Raw genomic sequence first — 21,468 nt, forward strand, 5'->3', positions numbered from 1 at the left:
TCCAAAAGACAAACGAACAGAATTCTAAACCATTTTCTCCCCTTTTAACTATTTAAAAACAAAATCTGGGCAAGCAGCATTAAAGAACATATAATACTATTATTACCTGGAAAGTCTGCTCACATCCACCCACATGTACTTTATTCACGAAAATATTGGGCACGGTTCTCTGATTAGTGATCTCTGACAGCACTTCTTGAACACTGGCCCCATCATCTAAAGAATAAAATATTAAATATAGAAGAACACTCAAAGGGATCCAAACCTTTTGTGAGTTGAACTAAAGTGTTACAACTCTCAAATTCTCACATGGACACACCCACAGAAGGTCAGTGTCATATAACTTTCTGAAATGGTGACTCAAGAGAGAAAAACACCCAGATTTTCAAAGAATAAAGACCAATCTACTGATTCCTTTTAAAATAAACTCTTCTAAATTAGATTTTGACTTACAATTCAATGACTATACCGAGACAATAAATAAGAATCCTCCTTGAAGAGCAAATATCAAGATAAAATCTGCTTCAACAGTAATAACTCAGAAAATATTTCCTACAATTACATTTGAAAAATCTTTATGACCCTAGTCCACAATTTATCCCCGATCTCTAAAAATAAAATCAGGCAATGACTACTTAAGACTACCCTATTTGGTATATTCTTTAGAAAAGTCTCAAAGGTGCGAGAACATTTCACTTATTAAAGCAACTTGGCTAAAAGGAGTTGGTGAAGCCCCACGAAGGCAGAGATCACATTCTTCATGCGTATGTCAAGTGCTCAATTAATATTAGATGGTGGATGCATAGATGATAAAAACTCAAAAGTATAAAGCTAAAAAACTAATGTGGTTCGCCTCATGGGTAATACAATCAGGAAATAGGAGAGGATTCTCTTCATTTATTACAGCTTAGTCTATTTTGCTAGAAAGTTGGAAGATACATCTGAAATGCCTGAAGTACTCCAAGGTCACCAGCTTATACATCTTCCTCCCACTCCCTCCCTTCAAATACAAGAAATATGTAAATAAAAGAATCTACACCAAATCCTTTGTCATGTAGAGGTTCATTTTCTGCATAGGTGAATGTAAACGAAAACAGCTCATCTAACCCAAGAGACAAAAGTGAGCTGAACTGAACAAAGCAAATGGACAGAAGTGAATCATGCTGACACTTAGTACAAACAACAGTGTGTACTAACCATTGTACTTACCAACTTGATCAAGTTCCAAGATATGGCATTCAACTCCCAAGGAAGAAAAGAGTTCTTTAACCTGGAACAAAAATTTACCTAAGTTTTACTCTCACAAAGATTCAACAGAGTTATGAAATCTGAGCATGGTAATAAGGGAGGTCCAAAACAAATATTCTTCAGAAATATGAGCTCTGGCCTATGTTTTTTTTCTCCCTTTCTCTAAGTATCTTCCCAGGATAATCTCAGCCCATCTCTTCCCTTCTTTTACAACCTGTATCCTTAACTTCCAAATCTACAGCTTTTGCCCAAATCTCTTTTCTGAACTCAAGACAGGCAATATATATTTCTCCACCTGAGTGTCCACAGGCATCTCACATCACATCCACCCATATGTACTTTAATTTGACCTAAATTTTGCCCAAATGACCAAATTTTGCCTAAACATGCCCAAAATGAAATTCATCTTTTCCCACATATCTTTTCCTCTTTCTGTGTTTCCTTTCAACAGTCAATACATCATTAAACAAATATTTATCCATTAAACACCTACTATGGGTCATCCATTGTTCTACATACTCAAGATACAATGAACAAGACAATCCCTGCCCTCTACTAGGGAAACAAACAAGTAAACTGACAGTTTCACTCTGCCACCATTCACCAGTTGCCTGAACAGAACACGAAACCCTAGGGCCTTGCTACTCAAATAGGACATGGAGGACCTGCAGCATGGGCATCTCCTAGGAGGCTGTCAGACATGCAGAATCAGGCCCTGGATGAGAATCTGCATTTTGACAAGTCTGCAAAGCACTGATCATGAGTCATTCTAATGTTCTCTCTTGTAACATCCTCCTACCCCACACTAACTCCCCATCCATCTGATTAATTACTAAGTCTTAACAACTCTCTGTGTTGAACTAGTTCATCTTTCTAGTTCCTCACAGTTGCTATCTTAATTTAAGCCACCAGCAACTATTACTGGAATTTCTGTTACATCCTAAGAGTTCTCTCTACATCCAGTTTCGTCCCCTCCAGTTCTCTAAATTACAGCCAAAATGGTTTTTCAAAGCCAACTTTTCATGATTACTTAAACCCTTCAATGCCCTCAACCCTCAAGATAAAGCCCAGAGGTTCCAATGCCAGGATGGAGGCATGAGGAGCTTCACAGACCTGCTCCATGGCAAACACCTACAGTTGGTTAAAATTATTAAAAAGCAACCATTTAAAGGCTCTGGAAGTTGTCCTGAGGGCACAAAGCAAATTAAGAAATGTAATTATTCAAGAAAATCTACTAGACGTCACTAAGAACAGGGAGAGTCTGAGGCACTGAAGCCATAACCTGCCCTCTCCCTCCCCTGCCCTAGGTCAGCTTGATGGAAGCTCTACCTCATGTGAGAGTGGCTAAGAAAAGGACGCTTCCTCGCGCCTGAAATCCCGGGATCATAGGGGCAGGCCCCCATCATTTCTCAATTCCCCCACAGCTCTGAGTGGCAAAGGCTAAGTTCCTGGTGAATGTAGCAACACAGAGGCTCCCTTCCTCCACCCAGCCCCAACTAATAAGCAAAAATATTAGGGTCCTGATTATCCTCACCCCAACCCACCTGAGCTTCCAGGCTGGGAGAGGCACGCCGTGAGGACCAGAGGCTACTGCCCCCACCCAGAGCCCTGCTCATAAAGCAGGGCTGTCAATCCAAGAGAATCGGGGCACTGTCCCCACCCCTAGCTCTGAAGCAAGGTCTCAGAGATTTTTCTCAGAGGAAGAGGTAAACCATTACATCAGAAAGCTCCAAAGCTCTACTCAAAGGAACTGACTTTATTGAAAGACTGGGAAGAAATCTAAGTCTAAAGACATTCTTGAAAACAACAGAGATTTTGGTGGTAAGCAATTAAGAGGAGGCTGGTAGCTCCATTAAAGTGACAAGCTAAACTGTAAGCCAGCTAGTTTACCAGAGAGAAGCAAGGAAGGAGATACCTAAGGATAGCCCTTCTAGGGTCAGGACAAACCTCAAATTTGCCTTAAAAGATACTCTTACAAAGAGGCCCAGATTTAATTGGATCAGAGTATGGAACAGCTTACATCCCAGCGCATTGACAAAAACTACAGAGCAACCAGCCTGCAATTAGTGGAGCCTAAGATCTGGGTGTGATACCAACAGTGAGACAATATAATACAGACAGTCACTGAGAGCCCTGCTAACATCCCTGTCATCCCAGGGTTACTGTGCATATACCCAAGGCTGCACCCTCTGAGGAGTGATATCAGAGGCTCCATCTTAAGGGGGAAATAAACTTCCCTCAAGGAATCTGGCCAACTCACTATAAAGAAATATACAGGCAAACAAAAACAAGCCACAAAGAAGGAGGGGATCAGTATCTGGAATTCCTACAATATATTACCTAAAATGCCCAGGTTTCAACAAAAAATTACAAGACATACAAAGAAACAGGAAAGTGGATCCAGACACAGGAAAAAAAGCAGGCAAGAGATCCTGCCTCTGAGAGGGCCCATATGTCATGCTAAATAATAAAGTAGTCATTGTAAATACATTCAAAGTATTAAAGAAAACTATGCTTTAGGAGATAAAGGAAAAGAGATGACAATGTCTCATCCAGTAGAAAATATCAATAAACAGATAAAAATTATAAAAAGGAACCAAATAGAAATCATAGAGTTGAAAAGTACAATAACTAAAGTGAAAAGTCCAGTAAAGCATCTTAACAGATTTGAACTGACAGAATTACCAAACTTGAGACTAGATCAATAGAGATTACATAATCTCAAGCCACAAAGAGAAAAGAATGAAGAAAAATGGACTGAAGGAAAATGGACAGAGCTGCAGAGAAATATGGGACACCACTAAGCATATCAACATATGCATGGTGTATACACCAGAAAAAGAGGCAACGAATAGAAGAAATAATTGAAGAAATATCCAAAATATGTCCCAAATTTGATGAAAACCAGTAATATCTAAGAAGCTAAATGATCTCAAAGTAAGACGACTTAATCGGAGCTCTGGAAACTGATCAAAAATCTACAACAACGAAGTGAACACTCAATCAGGAAAATGCCACACTTGAAATGGCAGCATTTTTACCCTCCTTTGCCCCACCCACTCCCTCATGCTGCATGGCCCAATAAGAGGGGAGCAGCAGCCCGGGCCCCACTTCTATTCCACACAATGAAGAGAGCAGATAGGATGGAATTTCCAACATTCTATTAACCTGTCTCAGGGCTGCCTGAGGAATTGGTCTCTGTAATATCTAACTCAGAGCTCAAATGGCCCAAAGTAGCCAGAATTTAAGGCTAGAGGAAGCCATGAGAAGCAGGGGGTGTGGCTCACGAAAACCAAAGTGGGCTACAAATCTATAGACACCTACCTAGGGGCGAGAGATTATAGGCAGAGGAATACATTGTAACAGCCAAGGGCCCAAGAAGCAGCAGGGGAGAGACTCTTAAGGAATTTAAGATGCTTTAAAGCAGCCACATATATAGGAGAACTGGGCCCAGGGGTGAAAAGCACACATACAGGCCCAAGGAAGATGAATGCCCAGAAAAGGCCTGAGAAGACCTTAAGCCTTCATGCTTCACTGATTAGTGAAAGTCTTCCCCAGGACGGAGCCAGTCTGCAAAGACTGGGAGAGGAGGCTGTTTTTTATAATGTCAAGTGTTCAAGAAAAGATCATATGCAGACAAAAAAGTAAGAAAACATGGCCCATTCAAAGGAAAAAATAAATCTCCAAAACAAGGCTGAACAAACATAGACTTCATACCTGATAAAAATAAATGAAAAGCGATAGGATACATTGGAATATATGAGAAAGCCATTTGGTTTAAAACTAATTTGGCCTGACCTTATTTTTCCAGAAAGGCCTGACATGGCCTGTTGAGCACACATTCTACATCCGCTTTAAATATTTACTATGTCCCAAAGACAAGAACGAGGTCCTTAAAGATAGGGATAGCTTCCCCCACATCAGCATTTCCTTAAGGATAAGCATCTTTTCCTGGAAACAAAGGATTAATTACTGACAGGCTGTGCTCACCTTGTGACCACCACTGACCTGCTGTGCTAGCAAAGCAATCTCGTGACTGTTGTAAAAGGGACATTCCTGTCATATGCGATATATGCTCTTTGTTCCAAGACGGTATATAACCAAATGAGAATATCAACAAAGATAGAAATAACCTAACACAAACTCCAAATGTGAAAAATACAATCAATGAATTGAAAAATTCACTAGAGGAGTTCAACAGCAGGCTTAAACAGACAGAAGAATCAGTGAACTTGAAGACAGGCCATTTGAAATAATTAAGCCTAAGGAGAAAAAGAAAGAAGAAAAATGAACATAGAGTAAGAGACTTGATGGACACCATTAAGGTGGAAAAATATACACGTTATGGGAGTCTCAGAAGAAGAAAGGGGCAGAGAGCTTATTTGAAGAAATGATGTTCAAAAACTTCCTGAATATGAGGAACAATGTGGATATACAAATATGAGATGCTCAAAAAACTCCAAGGATAAACCCCGAGACTCACACCAAGACACATTACAATCAAATTGTCAAAACCAAAGACAAAGAGAGAATCTTGAAAGCAGCAAGAGAAAAGCAACTTGTCACATACAAGTGATCTTCAATAAGATTATCAGTGGAGGGGCCAGCCCCATGGCCGAGTGGTTGAGTTCACATGCTCCGCTGCAGGCAGCCCAGTGTTTCGTCAGTTCGAACACTGGGTGCGGACATGGCACCGATCATCCGGCCACACTGTGGCGGCATCCCACATGCCACAACTAGAGGGACCCACAACTAAGAACGTACAGCTATGTACTGGGGGCTTTGGGGAGAAAAAGGAAAAAAATAAAATCTTTAAAAAAAAAAAACAGTGGATTTTTCAGTAGAAACCTAACCAGCCAGAGGCAGTGGGATATGTTTAACATGCTGAAAGAAAAAACTACCAACCAAGAATTCTATAGCTGGCAAAAAACTGTCCTTCAAAAATGAGGGAGGGTAAAATTGGGGTGACTTCAGCATCATTGTGGACTGAATTTGCCTGGGACTCTCTCCCCTCCAACATACAACAAGAAGGAGCAACTATATTCCAAGAGAAAACACCCTAAAAGCACAAAAATCCTCAGAGAGTCATGGCAGCCCCACAACGGAGGGTGGAGAGGCTGGGGCCTCCCTTAGAGGAGCTAGAACAGGGTAAGACAGCACTTCATCCCTCCTCTAAAGACTGCGGTCGCTGCCATTGGAGGCACCATGAGGAAATGAGCGGGGGAGGGGTCGCACATCCGTGGGATCACCCAGGACTCCCTAGGGCTCTTGCAGCCTAGAGGGAAGCCCTCTAAAGGGGCAAAAGCGTTCACATGGGGTGACCTCATCAAGCCAAGACCCCAAGTGACCAGATAGCGAGAGCTGGTCGGGAACCGGGGACTGCACACAGGAGAAAGTGCCCCTCCCCCGACCCACGTGGCACCATCTTGGCTGAAGGCAGAGGGCTCAGAATACGTGGTTCTCGACCCCCACCCAGTGGTGATAGGTGGTAACTGCAACCGAATAATATCACAAGGGGAAAGTCCCGTCCTTTCAACATCAGGCACTTCATCAAAACTCCAGACCAGAAAGAAATTGACAAGCACCCAGAACTCAGTTCTGAGGACGCTGAAATATGTAAACTAAACGACAATGAATTCAAAATAGCTATCATCAAAAGACTCAATGAGGTAAAAGAGAATATAGACAAACAACGAGAATCAACGAGTTCAGGAGCTACTTTACAAAAGAGATTGAAACTGTACAGAAAAATCAAGAAGAAACATTAGAGATGAAAGACACAATGGAAGAGATAAAACAAAATACAGATTCCCTGAATGCTCGTGTAGACACCTTAGAGCAGCAAATCAGCATAATCGAAGATAAGACATGTTGAAGTGCTCCAGACAGAGGACAAGAGAGAACTAAGACTAAAAAGAAATGAAGAAAGTCTCTGAGAAATATCCGACTCAATTAGGAAAAGCAACATAAGAATTATAGGTATTCAAGAAGGTGAAGAGAAGGAGAATGGAGCAGAAAGCATATTCAAAGAAATAATAGCAGAAAACTTCCCAAGTCTAGGGAATGAGAGGGAAATATGTGTGGAGGAAGCTTCCAGATCTCCTAGATTTGTCAATGTAAAAAGACCTACTGCAAGGCATATAGTAGTAAAACTGGCAAAAATGAAGGACAAAGAAAGAATACTCAAGACAGCAAGGCAGAAGAAAATAACCTACAAAGGAGCCCCTATCAGACTTTCAGCAGATTTCAGCAGAAAGCTTACAAGCTGGGAGAGAATGGAATGATGTATTCAAAACTTTAAAAGAGAAAAATCTTCAGCCAAGAATACTCTATCCAGCAAAAATATCCTTCAGATATGAGGGAGAAATTAAATCTTTCCCAGACAAACAAAAGCTAAGGGACTTCGTAGCCATGAGAACCCCTTACAAGAAATCCTCCAGGTGGCCCTCATACATGAAAAAAGGAAAAAAGGGAGAAAGGGGCCACAAAACACAGAGTAAGGAGACAGACAGAATCAGAATAGGATAGCAAATATTCAACTATAGCATTAGGCTAAAAGCTAGGAAAACACCAAAAACAAAGACAATCTTGTCACTTTAATCACAAACTCACAACAGAAGTTGGAATAAGATATGAGAATAATAACAGGAGGAGAGGAGGAAAGGGACTGAATCAGTTTAGACTAAGGAAATAAGAGGCCATCAGAAAATGGACTATCTTATACATGAGATTCTGAATACAAGCTTCAGGGTAGCCACTAAACTAAAAAGCAGAACAGAGACACAAAAAACAAATAAGGAAAAAACAAAGAAACACATCACAAAAAACTACACAATTAATGGGTAAACCAAAACACACAGGACGAGAAACAAAGAAAATGCAAGAAAACTGGAAAACAAATGATACAATGACAGCATTAAGCCCTCATACATCAATAATCACCCTCAATGTAAACGGACTGAACTCTCCAGTAAAAAGACACAGAGTGGCAAGATGGATTAAAGAAAAAGATCCAACAATTTGTTGCCTCCAGGAAACACACCTCAGCTCCAAGGACAAACACAGGCTCAGAGTCAAGGGGTGGAAGACGATACTCCAAGCTAACAGCAAACAAAAGAAAGCAGGTTTTGCAATATTTATGTCAGACAAAGTAGACTTCAAGATAAGGCAGGTTAAGACAGACAAAGAGGAGCAATATATAATGATCCAAGGGATACTCCATCAAGAAGAAATAACGCTTATAAATATCTATGCACCCAACACAGAAGCACAAAAGTTCATAAAGCAACTATTAACATACTTAAAAGAAGATATTAAAAATAACACAGTAATAGTAGGGGACCTCAACACCCCACTCACATCATTGGATAGATCATCCAGACAGAAAATCAACAAGGAAACAGTGGAGCTAAAGGAAAAGCTAAAACAACTGGACTTAATAGACATATATAGATAGAATACTCCATCCAAAAACAGCAGAATACACATTCTTCTCAAGTGTGCACAGAATATTCTCAAGGATAGACCATATGTTGGGAAACGAGGCAAGCCTCTATAAATTTAAAAAATTGAAATAATAACAAGCATCTTCTCTGATCACAATGCTACAAAGCTACAAATTAATTATAAGAAAAAAGCTGAGAAAGGGACAAAGATGTGGAGACTAAACAATATGCAATTGAACAAGCAATGGATCACTGAAGAAATTAAAGGAGAAACCAAAAAATATCTGGAGACAAATGAAAATGATAACATGCCTTACCAACTCATATGGGATGCAGCAAAAGCTGTATTAAGAGGGAAATTCATTGCAATACAGGCACGCCTTAACAAACAAGAAAAAACCCAAGTAAGCAATCTCAAATTACACCTAACTGAATTAGAAAAAGAACAAACAAAGCCCAAAGTCAGCAGAAGGAGAGAAATAATAAAAATCAGAGCAGAAATAAATGAGATTGAAACAAAGAAGGCAGCAGAAAGGATCAATGAAACAAAGAGCTGGTTCTTTGAGAAGATAAATAAAATTGACAAACCCCTAGCCAGACTTACAAAGAAAAAAAGAGAGAAAGCTCAAATAAACAAAATCAGAAATGAAAGAGGAGAAATAACAGACTACACAGACCACACAGAAATACAACGGATTGTAAGAGAATACTACGAAAAGCTATATGCCAACAAAACAGATAACCTAGAGGAAACAGACAAATTCTTAGATTCTTACAACCTCCCAAAGCTGAGTCACGAAGAAACTGACAATCTGAATAGGCCAATCACAAGGAAAGAGATTGAAACAGCAATCAAAAGCATCCCAAAGAATAAAACCCCAGGACCAGATGGCTTTCCTGGGGAATTCCACCAAACTTTCAGAAAAGATTTAATACCTAAATTTTTCAAGCTATTCCAAAAAATTAGGGAAGATGGAACACTTCCTAACACATTCTACGAGGCCAACATCATGCTGATACCAAAGCCTGACGAGGACAGCATGAAAAAGGAGAACTACAGGCCAATGTCACTGATGAACATACATGCAAAAATTCTCAACAAAGTTTTGGCAACCCGAATACAGCAATACATCAAAAGGATCATACATCATGATCAAGTGGGATTCATACCAGGGAGACAGGGATGGTTCAACATCTGCAAATCAATCAATGTGATCCACCACATCAACAAACTGAGGAATAAAAACCACATGGTCATCTCAATAGATGCAGAGAAAGCATTTGACAAGATCCAACAGCCATTTATGATAAAAAACTCTTAACAAAATGGTGATAGAAGGAAATTACCTCAACATAATAAAGGCCATATATGACAAACCCATAGCCAACATCATACTAAATCAGCAAAAACTGAGCACCATCCCTCTGAGAATAGGAACAAGACAAGGATGCCCACTATCACCACTCTGATTCAACATAGTACTGGAGGTTTTGGCCAGAGCAATTAGGCAAGAGAAAGGAATAAAAGGAATCCAAATACGGAGTGAAGAAGTGAAACTCTTGCTGTTTGCAGATGACATGATCTTATATATAGAAAACCCCAAGAAATCCATTTGAAAACTAATAGAAATAATTAACAACTACAGTAAAATTGCAGGGTACAGAGTCAACTTACAAAAATCAGTTGCTTTTCTATAGTCCAACAACCAACTTACAGAAAGAGAACTCAAGAATATAATTCTATTTGCAATCGCAACTAAAAAAATTAAGTACCTAGGAATAAATCTAACCAAGGAGGTGAAGGACTTATACAAAGAAAACTATAAGACATTACTGAGAGAAATTGATAATGACTTAAAGAGATGGAAAGAGATTCCTTGTTCATGGATTGGAAGAATAAACATAGTTAAAATGTCCATACTACCTAAAGCAATCTACAGGTTCAACACAATCCCTATCAGAATCCCAATGACATTCTTCACGGCAATAGAGTAAAGAATACTAAAATTCATATGGGGCAACCAAAGACCCCGAATTGCTAAGGCAATCCTGAGAAAAAAGAACAAAGCTGGAGGCATCACAATCCATGACTTCAAAATGTACTACAAAGCCATTGTGATCAAAACAGCATGGTACTGGTACAAAAACAGGCACACAGATCAATGGAACAGAACTGAAAGCCCCAGAAATAAAACCACACATCTATGGATGGCTAATCTTCAACAAAGGTGCCAAGAACATAAATTGGAGAAAAAGTCTCTTCAATAACTGGTGCTGGGAAAACTGGACAGCTACATGCAAAAGAATGAAGGTAGACGACTATCTCAAACCATACACAAAAATAAACTCAAAGTGGATCAAAGACTTGAAGATACGTCCTGAAACTAAAACTTCTGGAAGATAATATTGGTAGTATACTCTTTGACATCGAACTAAAAAGGATCTTTTCAAATACGATGTCCTCTCATACAAGGGAAACAAAAGAAAAAATAAACAAGTGGGAATTCATCAGACTAAAGAGCTTCTGCAACACAAAAGAAACCAGGATCCAAACAAAGAGACAACCCACCAATTGGGAGAAAATATTTGCAAATCATATGTCTGACAAGGGGTTAATCTCCATAATATATAAAGAATTCACACAAATGAACAATAAGAAAGCAAACAACCCAATCAAAAAATGGGCAGAGGAGATGAACATACATTTTTCCAAAGAAGACATACAGATGGCCAATAAAGACATGAAAAGAAGTTCAACATTACTAATCATCAGGGAGATGCAAATCCAAAATACACTAAGATACCACCTTACACCAGTTAAAATGGCTATAATCACTAAGACTAAAAATAACAAATGTTGGAGAGGGCGTGGAGAGAAGCGAACCCTCACACACTGCTGGTGGGAATGCAAACTGGTGCAACCACTATGGAAAACAGTACAGAGACTCCTCAAAAAACTAAAAATAGAACTACCATACAACCCAGATATCCCACTACTGGGTATCTACCCAGATAACTTGAAATAAGCAATCCAAAGTAACATATGCACCACTATGTTCACTGCAGCATTATTCACAATAGCCAAGACATGGAAGCAACCCAAGTGCCCATCGACCCATGATTGGATAAAGAAGATGTGGTACATAAATACAATGGAATACTACTCAGCCAGAAAAAAAGACCAATTCATCCCATTTGCAATAACGTGGAAGGACCTAGAGGGAATTATGCTAAGCAAAATAAGCCAGACTGAGAAAGACAAACACCAGATGATTTCACTCATATGTTGAATATAAACAAACACATGGACAAAGAAAACAGTTCAGTGGTTACCAGGGGAAGCGGGGGGCGGGGGTGCACAGCGGGTGAACTTATGTGGTGACAGTCAAGAAATAATGTATAACTGAAATCTCACATTGATGTAAACTATTATGAACCCAATTTAAAAAATGAGGGAGCAACTAAGATTTTCTCAGATAAACAAAAATTGAGGGAATACGTTAATACTATACCTGCCCTGAAAGAAATACTATAGGGAGTCCTTCAGGTTGAAATGAAAGAATGCTAGACAAAAACTCGAAGCCATATGAACATACAAAGTTTTCCAATAAAGGAAAACATATGGACAAACATTCAAACCAGTATTATTGTAATTCTGGTTCATAATTACATTTTTTATTCCCCTCTAGGATTTAAGAGACAAAAATAAAACAACTATAAATCTATGATAACAGGCACACAATATATAAAGATGTAATCTGTGGCATGGACAACAGAAAGGGCGGCAGAACTGTAAAGGAGTAGAGTTTTTTATGCGATGGAACTTAAATTGGTATCAGTTTAAAACAGATTATGTCTTTAGGATGTTATATGTAATCCCCATGGTAACCACAAAAATATCTAGTAAAAACACACAAAGGAAACAAGAAGGGAATCAAAAAGTGTCAATAAAAATATCACCTAAACACAAAGGGAAATAGTAAGAGAGGAAATGAGGAACAAAAAACTGTAAGATATACAGAAAACAACAAAATGGCAAAAGTAAGTCCTTCCCTAACAATAATTACTTTAAATGTAAAGGGATTACACTCTCCAAACAAAAGACATAGATTGGGAGAACGGATAAACACAGGATCCAACAGTATACTACCTAGAAGAGAATCACTGTAGAGCAAAGAATAAACACAGGTTGAAAGTGAAAGGATGGAAAACACATTCCATGCAAATAGTAACCAAAAAAGAGCAGGAATGGATACACTCATATAAAACAAAACATACTTTAAGCCAAAACTCTTACAAGAAATTGAAAAGGACATTACATAATGATAAAGGATTCAACTTACCAAAAAGATATAACAATTACAGATATCCAGCAAACCTCAGAGCTTCTAAATATGTGAAGCAAACACTGACCAAACTGAAGAGAGAAACTGACAGAACTATAATTATAGTAGACTAATACCCCACTTTCAAATGAACAGAACAACCAGACAGAATACCAATAAGGAAACAGAGGACTGGAGGAACACTATGGACTAACTGGACCAAACAGACATATTACATAACACTCCACCCAACAGAAGTAGAATACAAATTTTTCTCAAGTACACATGGAACATTCTCTAGGACAGACCATAGGCGAGGTCACAAAATAAGTCTTAATAAAAATATTCAAATCATAAAAGGATCTTTTCTAATCACAGTAGAATGAAACTGGAAATCAATAGCAAAAGAAAAACTAGAAAAATCACCAATATGTGGAAATTAAACACACTCTTAAACAATGGATCAAAGAAGAAGCCATCAGGGAAATCAGAGAATATCTTGACAAATGAAAATAAAAACAACATACCAAAAATTATGGAATGCAATGAAAGTAGTGATAAGAGGAAAATTTATAGCTATAAACGCTTACATTAAAAAAAGAAGTCCTTAAATCAACAACCTAACTTTACACCTTAACCAGAAAAATAACAAACAAAAGCCAAGGCTAGAAAAAAGGAGGAAATGATAAAGAATAAAGCAGGGATAAATAAAATAGAGAACAGAAAAACAATACAGAAAAATCAAAGAAACGAAGAGTTAACTCTTTAAGAAGATCTACAAAACAGGCATGCCTTTAGCTAGAAGGACTAAGGAAAAAACAGAGAAGACTGAAATAACTAACATCAGAAATGAAAGAAGGAACATTATTACTGTTTTAACAGAAACAGGAAGGATTACCAGACAGGACTATGAGCAACTGTACACTAGCAAATCAGATAACCCAGACAAAATGGATCAATTCCTAAAAACACATAACCTACAAAGACCAAACAACATATAAATAGAAAATGTGTTTGGACCTACAACTAGTAAGGAGATTGAATGAGTCATCAAAAACCTCCCAACAAGAAAAGCTCAGGACCAGACAGCTTCACTGATAAATTCTACCAAACATACAAAGAAGAGTGAAAACCAATCCTCCTCAAACTCTTCCAAAAACTTGAAGAGGGAACACTACTAAACTCATTCTATGAGTATACCATTACCCTGCTACCAAAGACACTATAAGAAAACTACAGACCAATATCTGTAAGGAATATTGATGCAAAAGGCCTCAATAAAATACTAACAATATGAACTCAACAGCATATTAAAAGTATTATACGCCATGACCAAATGAGATTTATTCCTAGAATGCAAGGATAGTTCACCATACAAATATATTAACGTAGTACACCACATTAACAGACTGAAGTGAAAAAATCACGTGATCATCTCAATGGATGAAAAAGCATTTAAGAAAATTTAACACCCTTTCAGGATAAAAACACTCAACAAACTAAGAATATAAGGAAGCTACCTCCCACATAATAAAGGCCATACATGAAAAGCTCACAGCTAACATCATACTTGACCATGAAAGACTGAAAGCATTTCCTCTAAGATCAGGAACAGGACAAAGACGCCCACTTTCACCATTTCTATTCAATATAGTACTGCAAGTCCTAGCTAGAGAAATAAGATGAGAAATAAAAGGAATAAAAGGCATCCAAATTGGAAAAAAAAAGTAAAATTATCTCTGTCACTGACAACATGAGCTTACATGCATAAAGCCCTAAAGATTGTACAAAAAAACTGTTAGAATAAAAAATTTCAGCAAAGTTCTAGGATACAAAATCAACACACAAAAACCACTGCTTTTCTACAACCTAACAATGAATAATCCAAAAGGAAATTAAAAAAAGAATTCCACTTACGACAGCATGAAGAACACTTAGGAAGGAATACACCTAACCAAGGAGGAGGGGACTTGTACACTGAAACCTACAACACATTGCTGAAAGAATGAAAGAAGACACAAATAAATGGAAAGAAATCCCATGTTCATGGATTAGAAGACTTAATATTGTTAAGATATCAATACTACCATCTACGGATTCAGTGCAATCTTTATCAAAATCCCAACAATGACTTTTAGAGAAATAGAAAAATCAATCCTAAAATTCTTATGGAATCTCAAGTGAACCCTGAATAGCCAAAAAAAATCTTGAAAAATAAGAACAAAGTGGGAGGTCTACACCTCCTGATTTCAAAAATTGCCACAAAGCAACAGTAACCAAAACAGTGTGGTACTGGCACAAGATAAACAATAGATCAACAGAAGAGAACAAAAAACCCAGAAATAAAACCTCACACGTAAGGTCAAATGATTTTCGACAATGGTGCCAAGACCACTCAATGGGGAAAATATAGTCTTTTCAACAAACGGTGCTGAGAAAAAGGCATAGGCATATGCAAAAGAATGAAGTTGGACCCTGACTTAATACCATACACAAAAATCAACTCAAAATGGATCAAAGACTTAAACGTAAGGGCTAAAACTCTTAGAAGAAAACATAGGGCAAAAGCTTCATGACACTGGATTTGGCAAGTTTTTGGATAGGACACCAAAGGCAACAAAACATAGACAAATTGGACCTCATGAAAATTAAAAACTTGTGCATCAAAGGACACTAACAACTGAGTAAAAAGGCAACTCCAAGAATCAGAGAGATATTTGTAAATCACATATCTGATATGGGGCTAATATCTAGAAGATATAGGGAACTTGTAAAACTCAACAAACAAGGAATCTAATTAAAAAATTGACAAAGCACTCGAATAGACATTTCTCCAAAGAAGATATTGGCCATTAACAAATGGCCAACAAGCATACGAAAAGATACTCAGCATCACTAATTATTAGGGAAATGCAAATCAAACAACAATGAGCCACCACTTCACACCCATTAGGATAACTATTATCAAAACAAAAACAAAACAAAAAACAGAAAATAACAAGCGTTGACAAGAATGTGGAGAAACTGGAACCTTTGTACACTCTTAATGGGAATGCAAAATGGTACAGTCACTATGGAAAACTGAAAACAAAAAACTAAAAATAGAAATACCATGAGCCAGCAATTCCACCTCTGGGTATATACCCAAAAGAATTGAAAGGAGGGACACATATAGGTATTTGTACAACCATGTTTACAGCAGCAATATTCATAATATCCAAAAGGTGAAAACTACTCAAGTCTTTATCAACAGATGAATGGACAAACAAAATATGGTCTATAAATACAATGGAGTTCAGCCTTAAAAAGGAAGGAAATTCTGACACATGCTACAACATGGGTGAACCTTGAGGACATTATGCTAAATGAAATAAGCCAGTCACAAGAGGACACAACTGCATGATTCCACTTACATGAGGCAAGCAGAGTAGCCAAACTTACAGAAACAGAAAGTAGAATGGTGGCTTCCAGAGGGGAGGGGGACGGGAAATCAGTGTTTAATGGGGACAGATGTTCAGCTGGGAAAGATGAAAAAAGTTCTGTGGACGGACGGTGGTGATGGATGCACAAAAATGTAAATGCACTTAATGCTGCTGAACTTAAAAGTTAACACAGTACACTTAATGTTACGTATATTCTACTATAGAAAAAAAGCTGACAAATGGAAGTATAAATTTTTAATCCACCAGTGTATGAATTCAAGATTGGGGAAACGTGGCTTAAAATTAATGTGGGGAAGGGGTTTTAAAAAATCAGGACCTTTTCTTCACTACTTAGTTTGGGCCATTATCTTGTCTCTGACTACAACAGTACTTCCTGACCAGTCTATCTGCCTCCACGCTTAGCCTAGCCTTCCTACGACTACCAGACTGCAAACCACAGGTCAAACCCTTTCACTCTTCTTCTCAAAAGTCTCAGATGACTTTTCTTTGCCTATATCAAGTCCACACTTACCAGCGAGCATTTTAAGATCTCCTCAATATGACTTTGAAACTAAATTTTGAGCTATTTTCCAATTTACTCTCCTGATGTCCTTTCACATGCTCTACGTTCAGCCACACTATTTTCCTTTCATCACCATCTACCTTTGCTTATAATAATTCCTTAGCTAGATGCTCTTCCTTACCTACAGACATCCAACTTATCCCTCAAAGATGTGAAAATTAATAAAAATAAACCTCGAGCCTGGACCCGTGGCCGAGTGGTTAAGTTCATGCACTCCACTTCGGCGGCCCAGGGTTCGCAGGTTTGGATCCTGGGCGCCGACATGGCACCGCTCATCAGGCCACGCTGAGGCAGTGTTCCACATGGCACAACCAGAGGCACTCACAACTAGAATGTGCAACTATGTACTGGGGGGCATTGGGGAGGAGAAGAAGAAGAAGAAAAAAGAACAGAAGATTGGCAACAGATGTTAGCTCAGGTGCCAATCTTTAAAAAAAAAATCATTAAAAAAAATAAGTAAATAAAAAATACACCTTATTTAAAATGGAGTCAGGAGGCCAGCAGGGGGAGCTCCCATGCATGACCTCAAGGCCAACTACAGGAAAGAGAGTCAATTACAGACCACAATAGAAAGCAACAAGAAAGAATCCTTATTTAGAGGAAGAAATGTACATTGCACACCCAAGAGGAATGACTACCCCAGCAACCCAGTCAGTGACAAACCATCGCCACCCTGAACTCTTGCTTTTCTCCAATGGACTTTCATTCAAAACAACCCCTCCCAACTCCCTCCTTTTTCTCTATAAAATTTAACGTTCCTCTCCCTTGTTTGTTGGATTTGCCTATAGTCCGCAATAGCATGGACATCCCAAATTGCAATTCTTTGGCTATTTCTGAATAAACTCATTTTGCTGGCAAAATAACTGGATTTTTTTTTAAGGTTGACAATGACCAGTTTAAATATAATTTCCTGAAGTTTTTCTGAACTCCAACAGAAGCAATTGTCTTTGTCTCATTCCCACAGTACTTGTTTTTCACAGGCACTTCTTTTGGTCCATGAGAGCTGGCTCATTACAGCTCAAATAGATCATGAGTTCCTGAGAGGCAAGACCACAGTTTATTCATTTTTGTGTCCCCACAACATAAGCACGCAATAATGCTTATTGAATGACATTAGCAGCCCAATCAAGGAACAAAGTTCTCTACTTGACTGTGCGCAGGTAAGGACATACGTGGAATATGGTGTCTAACTTTGGGTGATACATTTAAGAGGTTCATGGTCAAACTACTGCACAATCAAGTTAGTGAAGGGTCACACGTAAACATAAATGATATGAACACATAAAAAACCAGGCTTCTTGGCCAGGAAAGAAAGACGCTCAGGGAAAATACTAAAATATGTGTCATCCAGGTAGAAGCAGGGTTCTTAATTCTGTGCACTGGAGCAACACTCATCTCCAAAATTCAGTAAATGTTTCAGGGAAACATATTTTTGGCTCAATTTTTTTTAAAAAGTCTAACAATCAGAGCTGTCCAATTATGTAATGGGACTGAAAGTAGTGGCTACATTATTGGAAATGTTGACAAACACAGGATGGAGAACCATTTGTCCTAAGATTTTCTGCACGGGCCAAGGTTTGACTAGAAGGATCTAAGACCATTTATTCATTCAACTCACATTACATGCCTGACACTATCGTAGGCACTAGTGATATCAGTGGTGGACAGGCACAGCTCTGATCTCTTGACCTTTTTATAAGCTCCAAAGGACAACATCAGAAAAAACAGAGACGTAAGACAGTGCCTGCAAACAGACCAACACATATGTGAGAACCTGATGGATGATCATGGGCATTCAGATCAGCATGGAAAGGTTTTGAATAATTGAAGCAAGGACAACTGATAAGTCACGAAGAAAAAAACCAAACCAGATCCCGACTCAGATCACCAGCATCAGGGCCAGGTGCAATAAGGCAGGTGAGTGAAAAGCACACTCTAAAATGTTCAGGAGCTAGAACAGGAGAGCATCTTTATGACCTCAGAGTAGAAACAGATCCTTAAATAAGACACAAAAAGCACAAACCACAGAAGGAAAACAGTGACAGATTCAACTACATTAAACTTGAAACTTCAGTTAACCAAAAGACTCCATAAAGAGCATGAAAAGTCAAATCTGGGAGATTTTCCAATACCAAAGGACTAGTATCCAAAATATATTAGAAATACCTACAAATCAGCACAAAAAAGTAAAACAAACTAATAGAATAATAAGCAAAAGACCAAGACGTTTCCTAGAAGAGGAAACTCAAGTGACCCATAAACACATGAAAAGATGTTCAAATTTCATCAGGAAAATGCAAAATTAAGGTCACAAGAAATACCATTTCATAACTGCCAGAATGGTAATAATTAAATATATCAACTGTTGGCAAGGATGCAAAGCAAGAGGAAGTGTTATACACTGCCAGTGGGAGGGTAATTGGTATAACCACTTGGAAAAACATTCTGGCTTCACCCAGTTAAGGCAGAAGTCGTGCATCCGCTATGGTCCAGCAATTCAGCTTTAAGACATCTACTCTAAAGGAAGGCTTGCATAGTGCACTGGGAGAAATGTGCAAGAATAGGCAGAGCCTCGTTGTTTTTAAGAGCAAAATACCAGAAACAGTACACCAACAAACCGTAGTATGATTCATCCTAGGATTACACTAATGAAAATTAAGAAAGCACAAATGCAGATACTAACATGCGTGAATCTCTAAAACACAACTGTTGAGAAAAAATTGCAGAAGAATACATATGCATGACTCTACTTACATAAAGTACCAAAACAGGCCAAAAGGAACAAAATATTGCTTAAAGATATTTATGTATTTGGCAAAACTGTAAAGAAAAGCAAGGAATTTGGGGTGGTGGTTAACCCTGCGGGCAGGGAGGAGTATGGAATCAAGGAGAGACATCCAAAGAGGCAGCCACACTACTAGTGTTCTTTTATTATTCTTTAAAATGGATATGCATAATATACATGTTTTATGAAACAATATATAACGCAAAGCAAACTTTAAAAATAAATTTAAAAACATAGGCTATAATTTCATGAACGTAACCCAACAGTTTATGCTTTTGCATATTCCATGTATTCAATCTTCTAATAATGTGAAGTATAGTTCAAAATATTGAAAGTCCCCATCATACAGATGGACTTATCTTCCAAAGGTTCATTTCTAAGTGGGTTATTTTTAACTCAGAACAAATCTGCACACAAAAATAATGCTGGATTTGCAGTAGCCCCCAAAAGTGAAGGCAGCGCGCAATAGAGGTGAAGCGACCCATCGCCTCGCACCGTCGCCACACCCTCCTCCAGGCCGCGCGGTCGGGAAGCGCGGTCGGAATCCAGCTCCGCCCCGCCCCCAGCTGCTGCTCCTCTCACCACTCCCAACCCGGGGAAAACTTCAGAAACCTCTTCTCTCCCCTGATCAACAAGCCAACATCGGGCTCACAGGCAGGAGGGAGAGGACTAGCAGCTAAGCCCGCAGGTTCGGCCCCTCGACTTCGGGGCAGTCGGGGCCCCCGGTGGGGCTGCTCCGGGCGGGCCGGCCGCGTGGCCCCCTCTCCCGCGGTGCCCAAGGGGCCGAGCAAGGGAATCCGGGCCCGGCTTCGTGTCACCACCCCCGGGAACGCGTCCGAGTCCCGCCCGCCGCGCGCTCGCTCAGCCTCCGGGGTTCGCGTCCGAGGGCGGACCGGTGGCGCAAGCCCGGGCCTGGGGGCGCGGGAGGGAGGCCCAGCCGAGCCCCGGGAGCCCCGCCGCCGGCGCCCCGCCGCCTACCCGCGTGCTGTGCGGGCAGTAGCTCTTGCTGAAGATCATGACGCGGTTGCCCTCGATGAGGCCCAGGAGGCGGCGCCGCAGCTCCTCGCGCGTCTCGGAGGACGAGCGGCCGGTCCCGGGGGACGACAGGCGGGCCCGGCGCCCCGGCGGCGACGACATGGGCACTCCGCGGACGCTGCCCAGGCGGCGGTTGGGGACGGCGCCCACCTTCGCCGGCCCGGGCGACGTCTGCGCCCGCGGCGGGGACGATGGGGGCGGCGGCTGCGCCAGGGCCTCGGCGTCGCCCCGCGGCCGGGCCGGGGCTGCTCAGCGATGGAGAGGTGGGCGGCGGCGCCCGGACTGAGGTCGGCAAAGGAACGGCGGAGGCGCCCCACACCGCTCGTCCCACGCACCGCCTCCAGCCCGCGGAACTGCCGCCCCGCCCCCGGCGCCGCCCCCCCCGGCGCCGCCCCGCCCCCCCGGCGCCGCCCCGCCCCCGGGCGCCGCCCCGCCCCCCCGGCGCCGCCCCGCCCCCCCGGCGCCGCCCCGCCCCCGGCGCCGCCCGGCGCATGCGAAATAAGCTGCTCCCCAGCCAGGGCGCGTTACCTGCCCTTGGGAAAGGGGTGGTGGCCAAGGTGCATGCCCCGGTTATCCCAGCTTTGTGTGCCCATCCCGGGCCTGCCCAGTCTCCCTGATGCCGCCC

General features: G+C 40.5%; 1 protein-coding gene across 1 annotated transcript in view; it reads right to left on the bottom strand.

Annotated features, from left to right (window-relative positions):
- Positions 1-21,218, bottom strand: part of TXNRD3 (thioredoxin reductase 3) — a 69,053-nt gene extending 47,835 nt beyond the window's left edge. The window contains exons 1-3 of the mRNA XM_014846095.3: positions 20,787-21,218; positions 1,210-1,270; positions 107-216 (exon numbers count right to left, since the gene is read on the bottom strand). Coding sequence (XP_014701581.1) covers positions 107-216; positions 1,210-1,270; positions 20,787-20,945 — 330 coding nt within the window. The 5' untranslated portion in view covers positions 20,946-21,218. The remainder of the gene's footprint in view (positions 1-106; positions 217-1,209; positions 1,271-20,786) is intronic.
- Between the last annotated feature and the right edge of the window lie 250 nt (positions 21,219-21,468).

This window comes from Equus asinus, chromosome 21, assembly GCF_041296235.1.
Source record: "Equus asinus isolate D_3611 breed Donkey chromosome 21, EquAss-T2T_v2, whole genome shotgun sequence".
Taxonomy (NCBI): Eukaryota; Metazoa; Chordata; class Mammalia; order Perissodactyla; family Equidae; genus Equus; species Equus asinus.